Here is a 27638-nt window from a genome sequence, read left to right on the forward strand (position 1 = left end):
AACTTTAATATCCCAGGCAGTGCACCCCACATTCACTTTACTAATCCCTGGCTGCACAGGACATAGCACGAGGTCCTAAACCAGAGTAGATAGTTCTCAAAAGAAGACATGAAAAGGCTGATGGGTATGGGGTGTGTGTGCCTAACATCACTAATTCTCAAGGAAATTCAAATCAAAACCATAATGAGATCACATCTCTCCAGTTAGAAGGGCCATTAGAAACAAAGGAAAGACAAGTGTTGGTGAGGAGGTGGAGCAAAGAGATCTCCTATATGCTGTTGGTGGGAATGCAAATTATTATGAAAAATAGTAAAAACTTCCTCAATAAATTAAACAGAATACCCACATGTGATAGAAATACCACTACTGGACATATAGCTAAAGGAAATGAAATTGGTATGTCAAAGAGACATGTACAAAAAAAATTGACATAAAAAAGAGACATTTCCATTCCACAGGTATTTTGTCACTATCTGAAACAGTACAATTATCTAGAATACAAATCACAATAAACTTTGGCAAGGATGTGGGGAGAAGGACTACATACATTGTTGGTAGGACTGAAAATTAGTGCAATTCCTCTGGAAAGAAGTATGAAGATTCCTCATTTGATCCAATTATATAATCCTTTGGTACATATCCAAAGGATTTAAAATCAGCACACTATAGTGACGCAGTCACATCAATATTTATAGCAGCTCAATTTGCAAAAGTCAAGCTATGGAACCAACCTAGGTGCCCTTCAACAGGTAAATGGATAAAGAAAATGTGGTATATATACCCAATGGAATGTTACTCAGCCATGAGAAAGAATGACTATGGCATATGCCAGCAAATGGATGGAAATGGAGACTATTGTGCTAAATTAAATGTCTGCCCTAAAAAGTAAAAGGTTGAATATTTTCTCTAATATGTGGAAGCTAGACCAAAATGGTGGTGGGGGTGGAGAAAAGGGGAAAAATTATACGAATATAGAAAAGAGATTAGTGAAGTGGAGGAAGGGGATTGGGAAGGAAGGACAGGACAAGGAAAGAACAATGGGATGAATCTGACCTCCCAATTACCCTGATTTGAGCATGACACCATGTGTGCAGATTTTAAAACACCATGTTAAAAAAATCATGTTGTACCCCATACATATGTGCACATATTATGTTGAAAATCCAAAATTACAGATAAAAATTGATTCAATATTATGTAAAAAAATTCTCATTTGAAACCTAACCCATGTACATCCCCATTGAAGCCCTTATGATCCTTTAGAGACAGACATATACATTTTAATACATTTTAAAAGAGCAGTGCTTCTAAGCACATTCTTAAGCTTGCAAGGGCTACGGCATGTCCTTTAGTCACCTTGGACTGTGGTGTTGGCATGCTGTGAACTTTACAATCTCTCAGAGCTTCTACAATTCCCCTTTCTCTCAACCCTTTTCAACTGTAAACTTGAGGATGATTTGACAAAAATCTCCAAATATCTTTCCACTTAAGTCTTTACCTAAAATAGAATGATCCATATGACTCTCATCAGAATTGAGAGAATCGAGCAAGAACTCCAAAGATGATATGTAAAGGCAGTGTGGCCTGCTTACATCAATCTATCCAAGTGTGCACAATCTGACATAAACAATTTTGTGGGTGTCTGGGGATGTCGTCTGTGAGAATTTATACTTTCATTGAATTTGACCTCCGGACCTGCGTCCTCAGCAGTAGCCTATCTTTTTCTGCAGCCTCTTCAAGGCGTCTTTGATTTCTTTGTTCCTCAGACTGTAAATCAAGGGATTCAGCATGGGAATCACCACGGTGTAGAAGACGGAGGCAAATCTGTCAAAGTTGGAGGAGCCACCAGAACTTGAACTCAAATAGACAAAGATGCTTGATGTGTAGAAGAGGGAGACCGCGGTGAGGTGAGAAGCGCAGGTGTTGAACGCCTTGGACCTGCCTTTGGCAGACGCGATCCTCATGATGGACATGACAATATAGCCATAGGATATCATGATCAGTAGGACGTTGGCTATCCCAAAGAGCATGGTTAGTATAGCAGTCAGGACTTGCACGAAGAAGGTGTCAGTGCAGGAGAGTTTCAACAGCTGGGGCATGTCACAGAAGAAGTGGCTGATGACGTTAGGCCCACAGAAGTGGAGCTGAAGCAGAGAGCATATTTGGGAAAAAGAACCTGTGAGTCCGGCTGTGTAAGTTGCCAGCACCATGCGAGCACAGAGGGAGGGTGACATGATGGAAGAGTAGAGCAGAGGGCTACAGATGGCAGCGTACCGGTCGTAAGCCATGGCGGTCATGAGACAGGATTCGCTCAGCCCCATGGTGGAGAAGAAGAAGTACTGAACAATGCAGCCCACAAAGCTGATGGTTTGCTGCTCCTGGAAGAAGTTGGACAGCAACTTGGGGACTGTGGAGGTGACGTAGCAGAGATCGATGAAGGACAGATTGCTGAGGAAGAAGTACATGGGAGTGTGGAGGTGGGAATCCATCCTTATTAAAACCATGAGGGACAGGTTCCAGGTCAAGGTCATCATGTAGGTCAGCAGGAACATCACAAAGAGCACTGCTGTGATTCTGGGGAAATCTGAGAATCCTAGGAGGATGAACTGGGTGATCTCTGTGACATTTCTTCCCCCAGTCATTGCCTCCATGCTCCTGGTATGAGAAAGGGGATAAGAGAATGTGGGGGTGACTCGGGAGGAAGCACAGCATTACCGTTTTCATAGGGACATGCTTCCCCATCCTTCTGGGAAAGGCTTCAGCTTTTCTTCTCACATTGTCAACAAGAACAGTTCAGTATTTCAGGTTTCCAAGTAATTCATGGAGTTCACGAGAATTAAAAAAAGATATTTAGAAATTTCACTGGCAACGTCCACAAAAGTGCCCTCCAAAGTCTGTGATGGACAAGTATGAAGTAGAGACCACTGATTGGAATAAAATATTTTCAAAATCCCTCTGATAATGCATTCTACGACTACTGCTCCATAATCCTGAAAGCATAAGTGGTATCTTTCCAAAACAAGGTGAAACAGTGTTCTGTCCCGAATTGTCATTTTGTTAGATTTAAAAAAAAATTTTCTTCTTCTACCCCTAAGAAAAATCTTTACCCTTCCCGCCAGCTGGGTGGGCTGGTGAGATGAGTTGGTTCAAAGGAGCTGGATGCAGCAATAAACTGAGAAAAATTCGAAGAAAGCATGCAAAACAAGAACATGAGTTTCTAAGAAGGAGGGCAGGAGCTTAAGGGTCAGCTCCACGCTGGGCAGAGCTGGATAGGGAGCAAGAGAGAGCGCACCCAGAACCCCTCTATTTATTAGGGAAAAGACATTCAATAGAATATTCCACCCAAATAAGGCAAGAGATAGGGTTTTGAAAGGTGGAGTCTTGCTTTGTGATGTTTTATGGTCATCAGATTAATTGACATCTTGGAATGTCACACCCATCTCAGATGCTGTGTGGGATCACATGCAGAGCGAGAGGAAAGCCACACTCATGTCACAAAGCCCAATCAGTGCGCAATGCCACAGTCCCCTCATATTCTCAAATGTGCATAGCTCACACACGCAGCTCAAGGATGGCTTGCAACATACCCTGTTATAAGAAGTTATGAAAGTTTTCCTATGAATACATTTAATGCAATATCCTAACTGGCCTGGAACATAATATCTAATTTATACTTCTGATGAGCTTTGTTGGGGAATAAGCATGTGGATCCCAAAATGTTATTTAAGAAACCCTCCAGGGCAGCCTTCACATGTGCTCCAAGGAGGAGAGCACAGAGCACTCTGGCCCCAAAGACTGTCACAATTTTAGAAAATTTTGGCTTTTGGGAAGCAGAATCATAATGTGCCTAAGGAAGGTACATTCACAGCATTGATGAGCCCTCCAAATATTTCTACATTTCTGGACCCAATTTGTTTTTTACAATCCCTCTCATGTGTGTGTCTCAGGTGTCTCATGCATACAGAGATCTAATGATACTTACCACCTCATAATATTACTGCATGAGCTGTATGGTATAAAGAGATTAACACAATAAGAGCTCAATAAATGTTATAAATTATATCATCTCCAGTATCACTTGTCTCCATAAAAGAGGAAAAAGCAAGGATCTGATAATACTAAAGTATTGAGGAGCTCTTGATAAAACAATTTCCTTAATTAGGTGATCTCTAAGCCCAGACTCAAGAATACTGTTAAGAAATACTTCTATCTTTTTCTATCCTGTTTTACCATGTCATTTCTACCTAGCTGGATTGCAAATTCCCACTGCCACATTCATGTCCCACTACCACCAAGTACCCTGGAGCAGACAGCACTGGCTAGACACATTGCACAGACTAGTGAGTTTCACTACTCAACACTAAGCATCAGGTACACTAAGCATTTGTATAACTGAATATTGATTACATTAGTAAATATTTCTTTTACTCAGAGTTCAGTGTGAAATGAAGAGTATCTTATTTTAATTTCCATTATTATTCTATAAACTTGGAGATTTTTCTGTTACAGAATAGGGTGATTTCAACTTAAGTTTTCACATATTTTATACAAGATGAATTAAATTCAATGAAAATATTTTGAAATCATAAACTGGCACATACAACGTCTCCCAGACACCCACAAAATTGTTCAATTCAATGAAAATAAATCAAATTGGAGATCCATCACCTGCACTGAATTTCACCATGTTCTTTACTGCACTGTTCATATGATGAGCTACACTGAAGTGTATTCTGTTAACTCCCAGTTCCCAGGAAAAAATGAGGAGCTGAGAAATGTTTTTCTTACTTATGATAAAATTTGTCCTGAAAATGAATCTTGTTAACAATTTGGTGAACTTGAGGAAATTAAAAAAAATAATTGAGTGTACTCACGTTTTTGGATAAATGATTTGCAAGTATTCGCTAACTCTCAGGATGACTGGAGAAGGAAAGCTGTCTGACATAAATATTGGTTAGGAATTTTCCCAGATGCACGTAGACAGCTAAGACCGTTTCCAGTTCTGATCTAATAAAGTCAAGCTCAGTCTGAGAAGATGTGCGAGGAATTTTACAAAATTTTTCAAAATCAGATAAGGCCAGGAATGTGCCTGAATGAAGACTGATCTAAGTAAAACAAGGGGGACATTTAGATCAACACTGTTCGTGCCTAGAGAAGGCATCTTCAATATCTGTGATGCCCCTGCTAGTGTCTGCAGACCCCCAGGTTCAGCAAAGCTGGCCATGGAGAGCTATTGGAAGATTTCAGAGGGCCTAATGAAATTCCCCTGAGTAACTGGGATGTCGTTAACACTGTGTCTCTTACTGCTCGGCAGTTATGAATCAATCTGTACCTTTAAGTGGGAATGACTTTAATTATTATTATTTCAAAAGCAAAATCCTGAAGTGTAAAACTGAAATGAAAAGGGTTCTCGGGTGGAGAAAATAGGGAAACATAGTAGATAAGCATGTTTTGATCTTAGGAAGTTCTCCAGGAACTCTAAATTATTAATTTTGATTTAGTGTCAATGACTGTGAGACTTCATGGGAATTGCCTTATTTATACTTAGATGTTCTCATTATCCTCATTTTACAAGAGCAAAACCAGAAAGTGGCAGAATTTAAGGTCACATCCACCAGAATTCAACACTCCCCCCTCCCCCCCAGAGTAATATCTGAAATTTCAGGTTTGAGATCGTTCTTTTCACTGAAGGGCAGAAAATCTGGCTAAGGAGAAAGATACAGAGAAAGAACCTTAAGTGCAGGGTGAGGACGTGAGGGACGGGGGGGAGGTGAAGAGTGGGAAAGACTAATTATACCTTGCTCCATGTGGGGCCTCCTCTAAACCACACGGACCTCAAGACAAGCACGGAATCTACTGCTCCAAGTCTTACCCTCTGACCTTGACTCAGGTCCCCCAGGAAGACAGTTCTTGTGTAAGGTTGTCACTGCCTCTTTCTTCTCCAAAGACCTTTCTGAGTGGGCCCGTTGCACTCCTGGCTGGGTGCTGTAGGCCATGAACCTGGCCCTCCACGCACAGCGAGTGAGTGGCCACACGAGGGATCCTCTTCAACGTGCCCCTGAGAGCAGAGGTGAGCGGAGAGAAGCCAATTAGAGGAGAAGGCATTGCCGGTCCTCGCTCTCTGGGGTCATGGTTATCATGGAGTTTTCTCCTTTGTTGATTTCATGTTCTTCTTTGCCAGGTGGATCAGTTCCTTACTTCCCTGTGGGAGTACATCATAGTCTGACAATTGTAACTTCTATTCCCCTGACATTGGAGAAATTTAAGTGGCAGAGGACATGGGGATTGTCCCCAACTCTCCACTTAGAGATGAAGAACCTGAGGTCAAGGATGTTAAGAGATTTTCCCTGGGTGGCACAGTTAGGTGGCAACAGCAGCATAATAACAATAAATTAGATGTGCATGTACTTCTGTGTTAACAAAACATTTTTATTTTTTATTTATATATGACAGTGGAATGCATTACACTTCTTATTACCCATAAAGAGCACAATTTTTCATATCTCTGATTGTATACACAATATATTCGCACCAAAAAAAATGCCAAATGTTTTCTTTGTTATAAGGAGGCTGATACATAGTGGGATAAGGAGGGGGACCATGGGAGGAATAGGGCAGAGGGGTCGGAGGGGAAGGGAGGAGGTAGGGGATTATTAATTATGGTGGCATGTGATGATCATTATTATCCAAAGTACAGGTATAAAGACAAAATGTTTTTATTTTCTGTGGACACACACACACCTACACATTTCCTCAAACACCAGACCTAAATCAATCACTGCAGTAGTCCTGTTAAGTCAGACTTGGTATTATTTCCTATGCATATGTGAGAAAATCAAGGAATACACAAGTACTAATTAATGATAGAGACATAACTTATCTTGGTCATAATTGGTATTACATAATTTGGGTTGAAGTCTGGCTCTGCCCCTTGCTGGTGGTGTGATCTTGGACAAATGAACCTCTACACACCTCGGTATTTTCATCTATGAAACGGGGCTGACAGTAGTAGTAGGTTATTCATAGAGTAGTTCTGATAGAGGAAGTTAAAGATGCCAAAGCACTTTGAGCATGTCGTATTCAGTATGCCTTCTATTTATTAGTGTCACATACAACATTTGTGCTCTGGTTTGGAGATCCTTCCTACATGTTATGTTGCATTTCTAACCCTTAAAATCCTTTATTAGTATATTTACCTAAGATCATTCCTACAAATGTTGTGGTTTCTTTTTGGAGGAGATTTTGAGCAGGATGGAGGAATGTCATATGTCTTGACAGTTACTGTCAATAATGAGATGTTTTGGTCAAGGTCCATTGTTGATTTTCTCTATTTCAGCCAATATTACTTATAAAGAGAAAGAGATTGGTGAGGACAACTAGTTAATAATTTAAGTCTTGTTATTGGGTTAATATATATTTTTCCCCTGATAATAGTTTAAAATGTTTAGTCCTTTAAACTGAATAGCTTCTTTTTTTTCAACTTTTATTTTATACATTGAATCTGTACAACATGATATTGTGAGACACATGTATTGTTTCATACCTGGTAAAGAGCATGGCTTCAATATGTTATGGCCTCAATAAGTTATGGCATCAATATGCCCAAATTTTCTGTCTGTAAAATGGGGGTAATTTTTCATCTGCTAACATCAGGTGGGAAAAGAAAAAGATTAATCCTATGTGATGTAGCTACATGAATCATAAAGTATTGTATTAATGTTTCATGTCTGAACCTTAGTTCATAAACTCTGGTCTGAAGAAATATCTGTTTAGAATTATTTTTAGATTCATTTCCAAATATTTACTTCTATTGAGGTTTTGGTAAATGGCATGGTTTTTACTGATTTATTTCTCAATAGATTCATTATTGGAGTCTAGGAAAGCTATTGATTTTTATATGTTGATCTTGTGTCCTGCTACTTTGCTGAATCTATTTGTTTCATTTAGAAGTCTTCTGGCATTTCCTCAGAAGATTAGAAATGGAATCACCATATGATCCAGCTATCCCACTCCTGGATATTTATTTATCCAAAAGATCCAAAATCAGCATACTATATGGATACAGCCACATCAATGTTTATAGAAATTTACAATAACCATGTTATGGAACAAGCCCAGGTGGTAGTCAATAGACAAAGAGGTAAATAAAATGTGGTATGTTTACACAATGGAGTTTTACTCAGCTATAAAGAGGAACAAAAACTTGACATATTTATACGAACATGGAGTACATCATATTCTAATTACGAACCCAGATTTGTGCTTGCACATGATGTGGAGATTCATTGTGGGATATTCATATGTGCACATAGGAAAGTTAAGTCAGATTCATTCCACTATCTTTCCTGTTTTCTATCCCCCATTCCTTCTTCCCCTTTCTCCCTTATTTATTATGTGTTAGTGTCCACAAGTCAGAGAGAACATTCTACCTTTGATTTTTTTGGCATTGGCTTCTTTCACTTAGCATAACAGTCTCCAGATCCATCCATCTTCCAGCAAATGTATAAATATGTCAAAATATACTCTACTGTCATGTATAACTAAAAAGAAAAATAAAAAATATGATACAATTTCATAATTTTTGGAAATGCATAAAATGTAAAAACATGAAGATTAATAAATGTGTTCAATACGTTATAAGAAAAGAATGAAATTATGTCATTTGCTGGTAAATAGATGGAACTGGAGAACATCATGCTAAGTGAAACATCATGTTGTGGTTTGGTTGTGAGGGGTCCCCCAAAAGTTCATGTTCAAGAAAATACAAGAAGGTTTAGAGGAGAAACGATTGGATGATGAGAGCCTTAACCTGACTGAGTTGATTCCCTAATGGGATTAACTAAGTGGTAATTGAAGGCAGGTAGGGTGTGGCTGGAGGAGATGGGGTATTGGTGGTGTGCCTTTGAGGTATATATTTTGTATCTGGAGGGTAGAGTCTCTCTGTCTCTCTCTGCTTCCTGGTCATCATGTGATCCACTTCACTCCACCAAACTCTTCCGCCATGATGTACTGCCTCGTCTGGAGCCCCAAGGAATGGAGCGTGCTGTCCATGGACTGAGACCTCTGAAACCATGAGCCCTTACATAATAAACATTTCCTCCCCTAAAAGTGTTCTTGTAGGGTCTTTTGGTCACAGCAAAAAAGCTGACTAAAACAAAACCAGACTCAGTCAAGGGTTGAATATTTTCTCTCCTATGTGGAAGCTACAGCAAAATAAGGAAAAATATAGCAGGATATCCCATGAAAATTTGGGGACAGCAGGGATTGTGGCTCGGTGGCAGAATGCTTGCCTCACATGTATGAGCCACTGGGTTCAATCCTCAGTACCACGCAAAAATAAATAAATAAAATAAATGTACTGTGTCCATCAAAACTAAGAACCTAAAAAAATTTAAAAATTTTTTGGGAGATCAGTAAAGTAGAGGAAGAGGATTGAGGGTGAGGGAGGAGGGATGGGAAAAGAGGCACTGCAGAATGAAATTGACCAAATTATGCTAGGTACACATATGAATATACACAGTGAATTTTACCTTTATATATGTATTAATAAAGTGCCAATTAAAAAACAATAGATGAATAGAAAACTGGATGAGTAGGAGAAAGAGGAAAGGGGGAGGAGAGGGAGGAAAAGAAGAAGTACTGGGGACTGAAATGGAGCAAATTATATCCATGCAGGCATGATTATGTCAAAATGAACCCCACTATGATATATGACTCTAATGTGCTCATCAAAATACAAAAGGTACGGTAAAATAAGATTCTTCTAAAACTTTCTAGATGAACATGGGCACCCCAGCATCTGATTAATCTGCTGCTCCCCTGTCAGACTGAAGGCTCTGTATTCCCCTGGAGGCTCAGTCTCTGGGACTTAGGTTCTGCCTCCTGGTCACACCTCGACAGCCATCTTTCTGAGGTCTAGCATGGTCTCTGGGAACCTACCATGGAGCATGCTCCAGACCCACTTATGCCTAGAAATTTCTGAGTTTGGTTTCTTTCTAGACTCAAGAAATCTTCCAACTCTTGACCTTAAAAGTGCCCCCCTGCCTTCTAATTACCCTGTCCCCCTCATTTTTTTTTTTTGGTACTAAGGATTGAACCCAGAGGCATGGAGCCACATACCCAGCCCTTTTTATTTTTTGAGACAGGGTCTCACTAGGTTGCTGAGGATGGCTTTGGACTTGTGATCCTCCTGCCTCAGACTCCCAAGCCCCTGGGATTAGAGGCCTGTGCCATGGCTCTGTCATACCTTTCCTTTTTTCACAATTCATTCATTCCATAGTCCAAAGGGCTGAGGTGGAAGGAACAAGGTTATTTGGGGAGACAAACACTGCTCACCCCCCACCACAACTGCCCCTTTCCTCATGTCTCTCTCTAAGTCATTCACTCTTTCTATGTTTCAGTTTTAGATGAAAATCATAAAATATTCCTTTTCAACTTGTTTTTAATCTTCATATATTTATTTTACATGTTATACCATTTTAATTCTATTACAACACAAGTAAATGATTAAGAATTACAAATCAGAGTCATAAAGTCGTGAAGAAAAGAATAGTCTACGTGAGGCATCCTGGCTTCTTGTCACTTCTTCACATGTAATATCTCTCAAACATAATCTGTTCTCGAAAATGTAATAACATTTAGGATTTTATTCACCCTGGTTCTAATCAAAGAATTCAATGCATAGGCAATGAGAGAAAATAGTTTTCCCTCTTTTAAGAAGTCTGAAAGCATCCTTGGGCTCATGGAGGATACTGTCTTTTCAAATGTCACTGTGTTCAATGTCAGTGACACTGCGTTCAATGTCAGTGACACTGCCTTTCAAGGAGTCATTTGGAGGCCAACAATCACAATGACACCAGGAATTAGAGAAGCCAAGTTGTCACTTGCCTCCATCTAACTATTTCTGTGACCTACAAAGGGGCTCATGAATTTTCTTACCTCTGTTGTCCTCTTAGGGACCGTCATACCTGCCCTCGGTTACTCTTGCTACTTTCTTTATGACCCTCGTGAGGGCCTCTTGGATCTCCTTGTTCCTCAGGCTGCAAATCAGAGGGTTCCACATGGGGATGAGGATGACACAGAAGACTGACAGCACCTTGTCCTGCTTTGTGCTGTGGCTAGAGCTGTGGTGCATGTACACAGAGAGGGCTGTGCCATGGAAGAGTGTCACCGTTGCCAGGTGGGAGGCACAAGTATCGAGGGCCTTGGCACAGCCTTTGAATGAGGATATTTCCAAGATGGAGGCTGCAATGAAGCCACAGGACAACAGGGTGAGAAGGAAAGAACCCAAACCTACAGAAACAGCTGCCAGAAAAAGAATCAGTTGGCTGATGAAGGGATCAGAGCAAGACAAGAGGGTCATCTGAGGAATGTCACAGAAGAATGTTGAATAATATTTGGCCCACAGTAGTAGAGATGAAAGCAAGGAGATGTTTGAACTCAGCTGCTAAGGAAACCACTGTCACAGACCCCAGCAACCCTCTTCTGACACAGGCCTGGGGCCATGAAGGCTGAGTACTGCAAAGGGCCACCAATGGCGACACATCTGTCCTAGGCCATGGTGGCCACGAGACAGCACTCAGCCATAGCCATCCAGGGCACGACAAAGTACTGAGTGGCACAGGCCAGGAGAGAAATTGTTTTCTCATCTTTTAAGAAGTCTGAAAGCATCAGACAATGTCCTCCTCAGGACAATGGAGGAAGAATAGCAGATGTCTATGAAGGACAGGAAACTGAGAAAAAGTCCACAGTATGTTCAGGCGGCAGTGCATCCTGATGAGGACGATATGACCCAGGTGACAGATCCTAAACACAAGCAAATACCCTAAACATTAGAGAGAGGATGAGCTGTAGTTCTTTTTCATCTGAGAGTCCCAGGAGGACCCACTTGTCTACAGAGGGGTGGTTTCCAGCACCTTCTATAGATTTACTTGATGATATCTGCTGAAAAAAAAAAGGTGAGAAGGATATGTTTTATTCCCAAAAAGGAAAAGAAAAACTTTCATTTTTTTTTTCAGTCAGTCAGCTTTTATGTACGATCTGGAATCATCCAGGTTGACTTAACGTGAGCCTTCCAATCATCCACCTTCACTGAAAAATTCTCTTGGACCAATATCATTCTCTCTTGGGGAACAAGAGACATGAAATGGAATTCATTTGCGTGAAATCTTTTAAAATGTATTAGCCTCATATTATCCCTTGACAGGTTCTGGAAATAGATGAGACTGTGGAGATAGGATAAATCAATGAAATACTGTCGTCTTTCTAGGTGGTGAAGCAGGGTGATTAGGCATGGCTGGAGAAGTTTGAAGACTTGTGCTGGGCCTCACATGAACATCTGGGATGGTTGAATAGAAGCCTTTAAGAATCTCTGGAAAGCTAACCTTGTATTAATCTATATTGTATTAATCTACACTCAGGGAATGTTGACGATTCCGTACCAGTCTTTCTGCTTTCATAGTGCTGGAGCTCTGTCGGACTAAATGATTGGTGAGAACTCACCATGAAGCAGTTTGTACATGAATGTGATGGAGCTAACATAGTGACTCTAGACTTCTGCTGTGATATTACATAAGAGAGGAGGGAGGAGCCATCATGAGCCCTTATTTGTAGGTGGATATCTGTCTTTTCTTAAGCCAGAGGTATTTGTGAGATAAATTGTTTAATGATTCTTGATTGTGTTTGGCTCAGTGATACTTTAAAAATCTTTTGGGGCTGGACATGGTAGCACACACCTGTGATCCCAGTGACTCGGAGGCTGATTCAGGAAGATCTCAAGTTCAAACCCAGCCTCGGCAATTTAGTGAGGCCCTGAACGACTTCGTGAGAACTTGTCTCTAATAAAATATAGAAAAGGGCTGGGGAATGTGGCTCAGTGGTTCAGTGCCCTGGGTTCAAGGTTAAAGACTTCTTCTCCAAGGGTGATGACTTGAAGCCATGTAAAAGGTGAGGATGTTTAGGTACTTACATGGGGATTTGAAAACGGAGGCAGGATTTGGGGAGTTCTTTTTTCTTTTTCATGTTGAGGGCAGTTCAGGAAAGTAAAACACCAAGTGTTCAGACCAAATGGAAAATAACCAGAGCAACATGCATGCATCAGACACTGCATGCTGACACCAAGAGGTTGCAGCTGTCATGGTCTCTAGGTCAGTCCCATGGACTCTCTACCAGCCACAACATTAGTATGCTGAAAACTGCTTCTGTATTTCTATTACGTGTCTCTGGAACGCCAGTTACACATTTGTTGGATCTTCTTTATCTTCAACATCACTGAAAAAATCTATTCTTTTAAAATTTTTCTACTGTGTTCTGCCTAATGTTTATAATCATTTCTTCCAGTAAATTGATTCTATTACAAGTCATGTTAATTGTCAGGCTATTTAATCTTCCATTGAGTTTCGAATTTCAGTCATAAGGTTTTGTTTCTCTTCTAGAGGTTTCATTTTGTTCTTTTTGTAAATAGCCAGTTTTGATGGTCTCCTTTCCTTTCACCTCACTTTCAATAGCATCCTTTCTTTAAACATGATAAATATGCTTATCAAAGTTATCAATACATAATAATTAAAATAACTAGTTTTGCAAGTCTAATTCTGCAGTCTCATTATTGCTGATTATTGTTCAAGGTGCCCTGTTCACTTGTATGTTGAGTGATGTTGGTCATAAGATTCCTACAGACTTTATCTTCATGACTCATGGAGATTTGGGTTTAAAATGAGTTCCTCCAAGAATACTGTTTGTTATTTCTGTCAGGTACCTTGGGGTTAATACTAACCCAGGTTCCTTTTAAAAAGATATTGTGACTTGGATTTTTTTCAGAACTACAATAGTACAAATGGGTAGATTATATATATAAATAAGTAAATGTTTGGGGTTAAGAATAATTAGGGATACACTGTGACTGTACATGCCTCTAATCCCAAAGACTCAGGAGGCTGAAGCAGGAGGATCATAAGTTTGAGGCCAGCCTCAGCAATTCAGCAGGTCTTAAGTGACTTTGTTATACCCTATCTCAAAATAAAGAATAAAAAGGGATGGGGATGTACCTCAGTGGTAAAGCAGCTCTGTGTTCAATCCTCAGTACCTAATAATAATAAGAAAAGATCTTTTTAAGCTTCTTCTCTGTCTCCCAAACTGAGGCTGAGAATTTTGCATATCACTGTCTCTTCTTTCCCAGGTTGTCCCCTGAGGTTGTCACCTTTCAGAAGTAACTTTTTAATGTCATGGGGTTGCCTTCTAATGTCACATACTTTTTCTTCTATCCCTCAAATGTGTTCCATTAGAATTCAGGCCTCAGGCCACAGCATTTACTAAATCCCTCCTGGGAAACGGAAAACCAGTTCTCTACCCTCTTGGGTCTGTGCTTTCTTGTCATCTCTGCATCCAGGGATTTATTTGCTTTCTCACTGACGAAGTCATAAAAAAATATGTTTTATATTTCATCTAGTATTTTTAGTGCTTTCTGAGAATGTATAATCTACTGTGTTATAGAAACATGTCTATAAACAATATTTTTATGAAAGCCTTACTTGTTCCAGATTTTTAGAATTAGGGCCAGGTTTTCCAAAGACTCTGAGCTCTTTTGTTTTGTATTTGCATTCTCCCTCCTCCCCCCAGTCCCTTCACCCCCCTCTTTCTCTCCCCTCACCTCTCTGTTTTGGAGCTGAGATGTCCTTCTTTCACTTCCCCTCGACTTCAGAAGTCTAGGTTCTCTGACCTTTGAATGCCAGGACTTATACCAGCAGCTCTTTGGTTTATAGGGCCTGGGGCTTATCTATGGGTAAATTTAACAAAGGAAATAAAAGATCTGTACATTTAAAGCTATAAAACATTGATAAAAGAAATTAAGGTAATACAGACATATGGAACAATATCCCCTATTCACGAATCAGAAAGGATTAATATTGTGAAAAAATGTTCATCCTTCCCCAAGTGATCTACAGATTCAATTGAATTCCTACCCAAATTCCTTATCATTCTTCAAACAAAAAAGGGAAAAATAATCCTCAAATTCAGAATACCGCAAATGGTAAAAGCAATCTTGAACACTGAAGAAGTTGAAGAAGATACTAAAAGGTTGAAAAACCTCCCCAGTTCACGGATGGGAAGAATTAATATAGTCAAAATAGCCATATTCCCCAAAGGAATCTATGGATTTAATGAAATTGCTATCAAAATACCAATAACATTCTTCACATAATTATAAAAAGGAATCCTAGAATTTATACAAACTCATGAATGACTCCAAATAGTCAAGACCATCTTGAGTAAGAAGAGCAAATCTGGGGGCATCTCAACATCTAGTTTTAAGACACTACAGAGCCATAGTAACAAAACAGAATACTATTGTCATAAAACATTCACATAGACCAAAGGAAAAGAATAGAAGATCCATGCCTCTATAGCCAGATGATTCTCAACAGGGTACCAGAAAACATATATTAGCCTATTCAACAAATAGTGCTAGAAAACCTTAATATCCACATGTAGATTGAAACTTGAATTTATATAGGTAACAATAAATTTTGTTGGTGAAGATGTGGTGAAAAAGGTACACTCATATATTGCTGGCGGGACTGAAAATTGGTACAACTACTATGGAAAGCAGTATGGAGACTCCTCAGAAAACTGGGAATGGAACCACCATTTGATCCAGCTATCCCACTCCTTGGTTTATACCCAAAGGACTTAAAATCAGCATACTATAGTGACACATCCATATCAATGTTTATAGCAGCTCAATTCACAATATCTAGACTATGGAACCAATCTAGGTGCCCCTCAATAGATGAATGGATAAAGAAAATGTGGTATATATACTCAATGGAATATTTCTCAGCTTTAAAGAAGAGTGAAATTATGGCATTTTCCAGTAAATAGTTGAAGTTGTAAAATATCATGCTAAGCGAAATAAGCCAATCCCACAAAACCAAAGGTTGAATGTTTTCTCTAATATGCGGATGCTAATTCACAATAAGATGTGTGTGGGGGGGCACCAGGGAAGAATAGCGTTACCTTAGATTAGGTAGAGGGAAGTGATGGGAAGGGATATGAGGATAGGAAAGATAGTAGAATGAAACAGATATTATTACTGTATGCATGTATGTGACTACATGACCAATATGATTCTGAAATACCTACACTCAGAAAAATGAAATTATTTCTCATCTATGTATGATATATCAAAGTGCATAAGTGCATTCTATTGTCATGTATAAATAATTAAAATAAATTTAAAAAAAATTTTAAAAGTAAAGTGGATCTTAATATAAGACCCTGAACTCTGAAACTAGAAGAAAACCCAGGGGTTTTGTGGCTGGAATTCAAAAAAGCAAAGGAAGCAAAGCAAAAATTGGTAAATGGTGTTGCACCAAACTAAACACGTTCTGCACAGCAAAGGAAACAAGAGTGAAGAAATAATCCACAGGTCAGAAGAAAGTGTTTGCAAATCGTATGTATTAGTCAGCTTTTTATTGCTGTAACAAATAACTGAGAAAAACAACTGAGAGGAAGAAAGGTTTATTTTGGCTCACAGTTTCAGTGGTTTCAGTGAATGGTCAACGGGCTCCAAGGCAGAAACACCATGGTAGAAGAGCATGGAGTAGGAAAGCTGCTCAGCTCAGGGCATCTGGGAAGCAGAGAAAGAAACAGGGGCTAGGGACAATAAATACCTTTCTACAGCATGTCCCATGTGACCTTGTTCTTTCATCCAGGTTTCACCTTATGGGGTTTCCACTGCCTTCCAGTATTCCATTCAGCTACCAATGGATTAACCTACTGAATCCTCATGATCCAACCACTCCCCAAAACTCCACTACTAATCACTGCTGCACTGGGGACCAAGCCTTAGATACATGAGTCTTTGGGGGACTCTTCCTATCTAAACCATGACATCATACATCAAATATGAGCACCACTCACGACAGCTGAGATATAGAATAAGCCTGAATGCTCACCAACAGGTAGATGGATCAAGAATCTATGCTGTGTGAACACAGTGGGATACATTATTCAGCCATAAAGAAAAATGAAATTCTGTTATTTGCAGCAAAATGGATAGAACTGGAAGACATCTTGTTCAATGAAGTAAAGCAGATACAATGAGATAAACAACATATGTCCTCTTTCAATATGTAACTATAAAAAAAAAAGTCAGCCTGAAGTGTAATAGTGATTACTAGGGACTGAGAAGGGTCCCAGGGAGGAGTCAGGGATAAAGGTGGAGAAGAAGTTGTAGGATATGATCAATGCATTCTGGATGCACACGTGGAAATGTCGCACTGAATTCCAGTAACATATAAATCAATGTGTTAATAAAAATTAAATCTTGCCATTTCAGAAAAAAAATAGGTGAACATAGAGCATGACGAGATGAGTCAGGTCCAGATACAGCCTGGAAATTGTGCCAGGAAGGAGGATACACAGAGTTAGGACAATGGATATAAAAACCCAATTAGAAAAATTAGGTTCTGGAGTTTCATAGCCCAAGGAGATAACTAGAGTTGACAATAGCCTATTATACATTCTATGAAGGGCCAGAGGAGAGGAGCTCAGATGATTCAAACATAAAGAAACGACAAAGAGAAAAATGCTAATTACTCGGACTTGATTAGGGCATGTTGTGTGCACGTGTTGAAATACCACAGTGTGTCCCATTAGTATGCATAATAGTCACATGTCAATAAAAATGTAAAGATGGAATAATCACACCTATGAAATCACCCTAGCTTTTGTAAAAAGCTATGGACAGAAAAAAAATGTAGAAATTAAAACAATGACATAGTAGTGATAATAAAATTGTTAGCATATATTTAGTGCTTTTAGGCAATGGCACAGTGCACAGGTATTATCTTATCAAATCACCACGACCATATGAGGTGGTTGTTCTTTATCGAATCTTACTGATTAAGAAACAGGTCGAGTGAGATGGAGGAAAGCAATCAAAGTCACATTGCTTGTTATTGATGGAGCCAGAACTCAACTGCAAACAAGTCTCTCCAGAGAATGAGCAGGTACGTGACTAAAGCCAAAATCAACAGCAGTTTTTAGAAAACCTTGAAATCTGGGGAAACCCTGTTACCTGCATTGTCTTAGACAATCCTGCTTTAGGCTTCTTTTTGCTTGTTGTCTTAGCACAATTATTAACAACTCCCCTTTTCATGCCCAAAGGTATCCAGTTTGGATAATAAGTGATATGGTCACCTTGACTTGAGAATCCCTACCAGAGGACATGATTATAAAGTCTGCAAAGGAAAATTGGACCTTGATTCCATTGGGCCAACAGGGGCTCATGATAATGGAGTCCTCTGGCAACATTTATCCATTTGTTTTCTGCCACCATCACTCTTGAGAATAATTAACTGAATAGGAGCCTCCGCTAATTGCCTCTTCCCTCTCCACACTGAAACCCAAGGAAACATTTAAGACAATCTTTAGTTGGAAACACATCTCTGGCAGCTATGGCCAGTAGGAGCCAGGACTCAAAGTATAGGCTGGATGCTCAGATTATGAGGTTTGTGGCTTCTGGTTTCTGAGAGGACCCTAAGCACGTCTGGGGACTACAACTCTGCCCTGGAGAAGGCAGCCGAACCCACAGTGCCTCCCAGACCTCTCCAAGGCACAGCTGTCAGAGCCAACACTGCCCAAATATCTGGGTGGGTAAAGTCAGAATGGATGGGCAAGATCACTCCTGAAACCCTTTCTCTCTATTTTCCTTCTTTCCGTGTGACCCTGCCCTTATATGCCCTCAACCCAAAGATGCCAGACATCCAGGCTCAACACCTATTTTTTTTTCAGAAAATCCACAATCCCTCTTCCCTGCCTCAACGAGATAATACTAATTTCAATAGAAACTCAGACAGTTGAGCTGAAAAAATTTCCCCATGGAATTTCAAACCTTAGCCAGTGGGGAAAGTGCTGACAGAGGGCGTGGACCTTCTCTGACAGCTGGACTGTGGAAACCAATGCGTTCACCACCAAATTGTCCCCTTTTTCCCTGTAAGGGATTTTTAACTGGAAATCTGTTCTAGGATAGAGTCATTATTATTCGTTATCCACCCAATAAACCTCACGCACTTCCTACTTGCATGCCTTACATGCCATGATTAAAGAAGTCCCCACAAAAGCCCTTGATCCTTCTTTGACAGATGGAGCAACACAGGTGCATAGAAATGCAGGAGTTTGCCAGGAATCACAGTAAGTGGTGACACCAAATGTGCTCTCTTTCTCAGTAATTAATTTAATTAATTAGAGGTCATCAAAAGATTTGCTTACTCTGAAATACAGTAGCAGAAGGAAATGAAATAATCCTGTGACATTTTCTTAGAGGTAAATATTTTTTTTAATTTTTTTTATAGTTGTAGATGGACAGCATGCTTTTATTTGTTTCGTTTTTTATGCAGTGCTAAGGATCGAACCCAGTGCCTCACACATGCGAGGCAAGCACTCTGCCACTGAGCTAGAGCCCCAGCCCTGTGTTTTTAATCATCTGGGTATTTCTTGACTTTTGTCAAAAGTATTTCAGGTTCTGTTTGTAAAATGTTTTATATATTATTTTTTTTTTGCTGGAATTTAGATATGGAATTGATTTTTTAAAAATCGATTTTAGTTATATGCAATACCAGGGCACACCCTGACATTCTCACCCAAGTATGGAACACAACCCACTCCGATTCAGTCCCCAGCACTCCACTTCCTCCACTCCATGGATCCCTTTTTAATGAATCTACAGTTCACTTAAAAAATAAATGTAAAAATCAGTGTCCTGTGGATACACCTGATGATGGGACAACTTGCAGTATCCATGCATGCATGTGTGAATGTTTAATTAGACTCAATGAATTGATCTTTAAAAATTTTTTTAAATTTTTATTTGTTCTTTTAAATTATACATGCAGTAGAGTCAATTTGGACATATACAGAGAAACATGGAGTATATCTTACTCTAATTAGGATCCCAGTCTTGTGGATGTACACAATCGTGAGACGCACTGTGGTGAGCTCCTATTTGAAGTTAAGTCGGATCCATTCCACTGTCTCTCCTTTTCCTATCCCTCTCCCTTCCCTTCACTCCCCTTTGTCTAATCCACTGAACTCCTTCCTGTTCTTCTTGGGGAGTAGATTTTTAAATTCGATTGTTTTTATCCATTCATTATCCTGTATAGAAACTTTAAAGCAAATATTAATAAAACATGTTGGTGAGCTTTATTTCTCGCTTGGCCCCTTTAGAATAAGGGTTGAATATTTCTACCATTAAGGACACAATATACTTCCAATAAAGAATGTAGGTTCTTCTTCCCATTTGAATCAGTTTGGGCAAGTTTGATTTTTCTAGTGATGTTTACTATCTAGTTATCTTACCTTTATTTTACTTATTTAGTTTTTATGCTGTGCTGAGGCTAGAACCCAGTGCCTTACATATGTCAGGCAGGTGCTCTACCACTGAGTTACACCCCAGTCCCTTTACTTTTTGTTTAAATTTTAAAATTTATTAGCTTAAAATTATTTAGGATATATTTTTGTTTTAGTGTCTTTGTCGTCTAAAATTATGTCCCCCTCCTCATTCTTTAAAAATTTATCTTCTTTTGCTCAGTTTCACACATCAAAGAATCACCTTTTGATGTTCTTGTATTGTTTTAAAATTCCTTCTATTTATTTTGTTTATTTGTATTCTTTCCTAACTAAGGATAATGCTCACATCCATCATTTTTTAAATTCTCTCTCTCTCTCTCTCTCTCTCTCTTTTGGTACCAGGTGAGGGGGGGATGGAACTCAGGGGACTCCACCACTGAGCCACATCCCCAACCCTATTTTGTATTTTTTTTTTTTTTTTTTTGGAGACAGGGTCTCACTGAGTTTCTTAGTCCCTCGGTTTTGGTGAGGATGGTTTTAAACTTTCGATCCTCTTGCTTCAGCCTCCCAAAACGCTGGGATTACAGGTGTACACTACCACACCCAACTGTTTTATTCTTTTTTAATAGTTATTTAATATGACTTTTTTTCTAAATACATCTTTAGTTAAATCCACAAGATTTGACAGATTGTATTCTTCATTATATTTAAGTTACAAATATTCTGTAATTTCCATTATAACTTATTCTTTGGGCTTCTGAGTAATTTAGAAATACGTAGTTTCCAAATATGATTTTTCTGATTATCGACTTGTTGACTTTTAATTTAATCTCTTTTAATTACAGAGTGTTATATGATCCTTTGAACTTTTAAATTTAATTTTTTTTTTCCGCAAACCAAGAGTGCTTCAAACTATATTATAAAGATATCCTGTAACAACACCACTTCATGTGAAATACATGGTAGGTACTGTACATACCTGAAATAGTTTAATATGAAATGAATTTAGAAGATCAATTTTACTCTTACTACTTTGCAGATACATAACTAGGGCACGAAGACATTAGATAACTTTTCCTGAGTCATAGCTCATAGGTAGAAGAGCCGCATTCAAGTGACAGCTGTGTGACAACTAGACCCATGCTCTTACTCACTGAACTATAAGCAGGGATTATAATGCCATTAATAACACTCTGCAATTTCTAAAACATATTTTTAAGGGACCTTCCAAATATTGTTATACTTTCCTTTGTCCTAATAAAAGCCTGATAGTTAATAATAACAAGTGTAATTATCCCCTTTCACATGTGGGAAAATTGACACAACCACTGTAGTCACTTAGAGGCAGAGTTAACCAGGGTAATTTCCCCCAAACGCTCAGCATTGCTCTTTCTTATGAGCTCTGTGTGGAGATAAGGTGGTTTATCTCAATAGAAGTTGGGATAACAACTGACTTAGGGATTTGTTCTCTTCTGTCCCTGCAGATCTTGGGACCACCAACGCTATGACAGAAGGAAGGAACCATACAACAATTACGAAGTTCATTCTCTTGGGATTCTCTGAGTTTCCAAAGCTCACCATTGCCCTCTTTTCAGTATTCCTAGGGATCTACCTGATGACCATGTCCTGGAATGTGAGCCTCATCACACTCATCAGGATGGACGCCCACCTACATACACCCATGTATTTCTTCCTCAGCAACCTGTCCTTTCTGGATATCTGCTACGTTTCCACGATAGCCCCCAAGATGCTCTCTGGCTTCTTCCAGAAGCATAGCTCCATCTCCTTTCTGGGGTGCACCATGCAGTACTTCTTCTTCTCCAGCCTGGGTCTGACTGAGTGCTGTCTTCTGGCAGCCATGGCTTACGATCGATATGCCGCCATCTGCAATCCCCTGCTGTACACAGCCATCATGTCCCCCACCCTCTGTGTGCAGATGGTGGCAGGATCTTGCATTGCTGGGTTCTTTGGCTCTTTTATCCAACTGTGTGCTTTGCTTCAGCTCCATTTCTGTGGGCCAAATGTCATCAACCACTTCTTTTGTGACCTGCCTCAATTATTGGTCCTCTCTTGCTCTGACACCTTTTTCTTTCAAGTCATGACCTCTGTGCTCACAGTGATCTTTGGGCTCACATCCGTCTTGGTCATCGTGGTATCCTACGGTTACATTGTTGCCGCTCTACTGAAGATCATTTCAGCTGAAGGCAGGTCCAAGGCCTTCAACACCTGTGCTTCTCACCTGACGGTCGTGATCCTTTTCTTTGGCTCAGGTATCTTTGTTTACATGTATCCCAACTCGGGAGATTCCCTGAGTCAGAACAAACTGGCGTCAGTCCTATACACTGTCATCATCCCCATGTTAAATCCATTGATCTACAGTCTGAGGAACAAGGAAATCAAAGAGGCCCTAAGCAGATGGAAGAAGGGTTTCATCTGGTGCTACTAATTACGGGATTCATTTCAGAAGTACAGTTGCTATATACTCCTAATACAAACCCAGCACTGGTAGAAAGCCAGGCACATGTATAAGAAGTATGTGAAAGCTCAATGTACAGTTGAGACCAAATAAACAATAGGCCGAGCAATCCACAAGTATTTATGAGCATTTTTAAAATTTGTTCTTTTTAGATATTAACATGACAGTGGAGTGTATTTTGACATATTATATATGCATGGGACTAACTTATTTTAATTAGAATTCCACTCTGTGGTTGTCCATGATGTAGAGTTCACTGGTTGTATGTTCATGTATGAACACACAAGCATTTTTGTAGCTAGTTGTTGTGGCAGTGTGACACTTGACTTTAGTGATATCTCATCACTACCTACCATGGCAGCATTTCTAGGACCAGAGATGCTAGTACTAATCAAGGTTGCCAGGAGACAAGAAAGACCAAATAGCATCTCATTTTAAGTGGGTCAGGGATTGCTGGTCAGGGATTACTCCTGGCACCTAAAGGAACTAGCTGATCTTTTAAATTTTTCTTTTTTTTTCTTCTTTTCTTTTTCTTTCCTTTTCTGTTCTTTCTTTCCTTCCTTTTTTCCCTTCCTCTCTCCCCCCCTCCCTCCTTCCTTTTTAAATTTTATTGTTTTAATTTATTTTAATGGATACATAAAAACATAAAATTGAATTTATTAATGGTGTATTACATAATGTCTCAATACACGTATACTTTGTGTGATACTTAAATCAGGTTAAATATATTTATCTCCTTATTCACTTTTTTAAAGCAAGTTAATTCTCACATTTAACTTATTCCTTTATCTCTGGAACATTTGGATTAATTTCATTTGTGGATTTATCCAGGTCAAAAGTAACTGCACCAGATAAAAGATTTGCTAATTTCACACAGACAGAAATTTGTCATGATAAAAATGTTTAACACATCCAGGTTTAAGTTTTGGTTGACCATTTGGCTGGGTAGGGTTTCCTGGACAATTCCTTATATTTTATACATTTTTGTTTCTCCATTTTATTATCTCTACCATGGAACCAGAAAAAGGGAATCAGATACTGGCTCTGTGATGGTACGGTGGCCTAGCCCCTGACTTTGATAACTCCAGCATTGTTATTTTATTTTATTTGGATGCTTAACCACTGAGCCACATCCCAGCCCTTTTAATTTTTTATTTTGACACAGGGTCTCACTAAGTCGTTGGGGGCCTCAGTAGGTTGCTGAGGCTGGCCTTGAACTTCCGATCCTCTTGCCACAGCCTCCCAAGTTGCTGGGTTTTCTGGCATGCACAACCACATCTGACAGCAGTGATGTGTTTATTTTACAAGTTTGGCTTGTTTAGTAGAACAAAGCTCTATTAGAAAGTTGTTTTTCTAATAATTAACAAGTGAGACTTGGCTGATAGAATTATCGATAAGACATCAAAACTCTGGAGGTATAAGACTCCTGATTTGGTTGTTTCCCTTGTAATCTTTTTTGGCATTGCTATAATATACAGGGAAATGATGGCGAGTTAGATTTAAAAATATCAACCAAAGAAAGGATGCTGAGACAGAAAGCAGACTTCTGTTGTTTATTTTCCAAAAAGATTCTAATTTGCATGATCTTAGGTGGCCAGAATGTGTGGAAATTTCCAAGAGATTACTTCTGATAAAAGAAACTTTATAAATTCTCCCCACCCCATCTGTATTCAGAAAGGAAAATTCCAAGTCCCCATGGTAAGGACTTCAAGAAAAGCTTTTTGACATCAGTAGACACTGCAGCTTGAGGAGTTCTAATACTCCATATCCCTGGAGTACAATCCAGCTTCAGCAGCTTGCAGATGAAAGGGGGATTTCTTTTGGAGAAGAGCTGATTTGCAGCTATTGGGTAGGATTTTATCAAGGGAAGTTAGGATGGAGTTGTGAGCCTAGATTTCATTTAAGGTCTCTAGCACTAACACCTGTTAGTGATCTCATTCAGACCTCCCTTAGCTTCAGCCTGAAGCCAAGGCTATTAGATGCCATCTGTACTGGGGTTGAAAGAGAGAATTAAGCATGGAGTGCCATTCATCATACCTAGCTGGATTCTTAGTGCTTCTGGGGTCACAAATTATTAAGATCTCTTAAGAGAACTGGTGCTTAGAGTTAAGGTCACAACTAGCAGAAATGCTTATGTAATATATAAATATGTAATAACAAAGCCCATTATTATGTACAATTATAATGTACCAATAAAAGTTATCTTGAAAAAATTTTTTAGAGAAGTGCTTATGTGAAAACCTACTAAATTTTGCAAAACGTAGTCTCAGAAAAGTGATATGGTCCTTAAATTGTAGCCATCTACTTCTCTAGGGGACCAGAATTCATTTTAAGGACAAAAACTCAAAATTAACTATTGTGATTACTAAGCAAATTCTGCCAATTTTTCAAACAATTCCTTTCCTCTCTTATAACCAAATGGCAGTAATGTTTGAGAAAGCTCTCTCTCTCTCAGAAATAGTCAGGATGGTGGAAATAGAGACATCTCTATCTCCACCACAGAGAATATTTGCTTACATTCCAAGATAATAAAGATAATGTCTCTCTAGAGGGAAGGGTGGGCCAGCTGCCAGCAATTATTTTTAAGGCTGGGGATATGTTCAGGTCAGTGTTCCTCAGCTGTGATCCAAACCTAAACTGTGCACATGTTATCCTCACGTATCCCGCTCTACTTCACCACCCTGGACTTGAGAGACTGGAGGAACTGTGGCAAACACGAAACTCATGCTAGTCAAAATGGTAAATCTCTCTAAAATCCATTTGCACTCATTGTCTCCTTACCACCTAAATCTGCTGGCTCCGGAAAGACAGTCTAGCAACTGTTAGGACCCAGCTGCTTGGAGATTGCTTGACTGTTTGACACCAGATCAGCACCAACTCATCAGAACGAAAGACTCAGTAAGACATCAGTGTGGTCATGCCAGTGAATATGAATGAAATACCAGATCTGCCTATTAGTAATAACAGATTAACAATAATAGGTAATACATAATGTGTCTTGATCCTTTAACAAATGCCAGGCATTTGTGCTTTGTGCGTCCTTATTCAATCTTTAAAATCCCTTGAGAGATACATTACTATTATGTGCTCAATATTATGTTTGCATTTGGAGGCAAAAGAATTTAAGTGATTATACTAATGTTTAATAGCTCACAAGTAATACAACAGGCTGGGCATGGTGGGCACCCTGTAATCCCAGTGACTTGGGAGGCTGAGAAAGGAGGATTGCAAGTTAAAGGCAATCTTGACCCTGTCTCAAAATAAAAATGAAAAAGTGCTGGAGATATAGCTCAGTAGGTAAGCACCCCTGAGTTTATTCCCTAGTAGTAACAACAACAACAACAACAACAACAAAAGTAATTCAAACAAGGTCAAAATCTGGGAAGTCTAATTCTAAAATCAATGATTCCCTGCAATTTGAGTTTCATGTGCTCATCTTTTTGCATAATATCAGATGATACTCCCTGTGTGCTTATATGCCTTTGTGCGTTTTTGAATTCCTTTGCTTAGTTTTGAAAGCTTTTCCTTAAAGTGGAAAGTCAGAGGTTAGTCATTCATATTCTAGGGAAAGGTGTCACAGGAGAGCTGGAAAATAAACATTTCTTTTTAGTTTAAATTCTTTGGTTCAAGCATAAGACCAAAAAAGATTCACCAGGTGATAAACTTAATAGAATCAAATCAAGACTCTCCTCCCCATAGAATATAGGAAGCCAAGAGCTGGCTGTGAATTAGGAAATTTTGCATGTTTTGTGGGGAGAGTGGGGGTCTTGTTCCTTGTTCTTTAATAATTTGGGGTTAAGTTTAGGGTCTAGAAAGATACAGAAGATCTTTGGATAACCCAAAGCAGCACTCACTAATATGTGCTCCTTGCTAGGGTATGAATAAGCCACAGAGCTCCTGGAATTCCCCCATTTACCACATTTACATTAAGGTGGCAGCTGTAGAGTCCAAGGGCAGCAAGAAAAGCCAGGACTGAGAAAGTCACCTTGAATTTTCTGTGGCCACAGAGAGTCATGGAAGAGGACTGAAGAGTTTCCCATATATCTCAAGGGCTGGTGGAGAAAAGAACCAAATGGTCAGGAAGAGGAAGAATAACATGCAGATTAATAACCAGAGGTGATCAGAACCATGGGCAGCTCAGCAGGTGCCAAAGGACAGGGCTGGAACTAGCTAGGTGCCAGTAGTCAAAGGTAGGTTCTGCTTAAGAACTGTGTGGTAGAGTTGTGGGATACCAAACAATGCAGATCTGAAAAGTCAAAGTATTCCCTCCAATACCAGTAGAACTCCACAGCTCTGGATTTTAGAATTAATATTAAGGAGCCAATGAAAGAGAAAATCTTAACTGACTGGTTTAGATGTTCAGAAACTGGAAATAAAAGATAAAAATCCTAAAATTAGTGACTTCTCTTGGAAGTCTTAACACATAAAGGCAAATATGTAAACTTTCTCTTATCAGATAGAATGGAGGTTCAAATTAGAAATTATACCAAAAAAGCAAGAAATTAGTTACATTTTCACTTTTAAATTGTGTCATGGAAAAATCTTATCCTACATTAAATTGATAGGGCCACAAGCTACTGGTCTGCTATTCATCTCAAGACTAAATTCTGAATTTCCAGAATATCTGTAGACCATCATCAAGGGAACAAAAGGGAAGAAAGAATTGGACACTCCTCTTAGCAAGATGAACTCTATGTCCTAAACTGTAGAATGGTGGCTGTCCTTGGAATGAGTACCAATCAATCCCTTGATTGCCCACCTTTAGAAATTCAGTGACTACTGTGACTGGAATTTAACAAAACAGGGCTGTATTCCA

General features: G+C 39.3%; 2 protein-coding genes and 1 pseudogene across 2 annotated transcripts; 1 reads left to right on the plus strand and 2 right to left on the minus strand.

Annotated features, from left to right (window-relative positions):
* Nucleotides 1-1589: 1589 nt before the first annotated feature.
* On the minus strand, nucleotides 1590-2651 carry LOC144376729 (olfactory receptor 5AN1-like). Its single transcript, XM_078045005.1, has one exon. The coding sequence runs from the start codon at nucleotides 2649-2651 to the stop codon at nucleotides 1704-1706; it is 948 nt and encodes a 315-aa protein (XP_077901131.1). The 3' UTR covers nucleotides 1590-1703.
* An 8242-nt stretch (nucleotides 2652-10893) lies between these two features.
* On the minus strand, nucleotides 10894-12458 carry LOC120883644 (olfactory receptor 5A1-like; annotated as a pseudogene).
* Nucleotides 12459-21850: 9392 nt separating this feature from the next.
* Nucleotides 21851-22810, plus strand: LOC101966630 (olfactory receptor 5AN6). The gene has a single exon (XM_005331655.2). The coding sequence runs from the start codon at nucleotides 21851-21853 to the stop codon at nucleotides 22790-22792; it is 942 nt and encodes a 313-aa protein (XP_005331712.1). The 3' UTR covers nucleotides 22793-22810.
* The last annotated feature ends 4828 nt before the right edge of the window (nucleotides 22811-27638 follow it).

The sequence above is a fragment of the Ictidomys tridecemlineatus genome, chromosome 4 (assembly GCF_052094955.1).
Source record: "Ictidomys tridecemlineatus isolate mIctTri1 chromosome 4, mIctTri1.hap1, whole genome shotgun sequence".
Classification (NCBI taxonomy): Eukaryota; Metazoa; Chordata; class Mammalia; order Rodentia; family Sciuridae; genus Ictidomys; species Ictidomys tridecemlineatus.

What these genes read in the sequence shown, in the direction of transcription:
- LOC144376729 (XM_078045005.1), bottom strand. Translation starts at nt 2,651, where the DNA reads ATGGAGGCAATGACTGGGGGAAGAAATGTCACAGAGATCACCCAGTTC.
- LOC101966630 (XM_005331655.2), top strand. Translation starts at nt 21,851, where the DNA reads ATGACAGAAGGAAGGAACCATACAACAATTACGAAGTTCATTCTCTTG.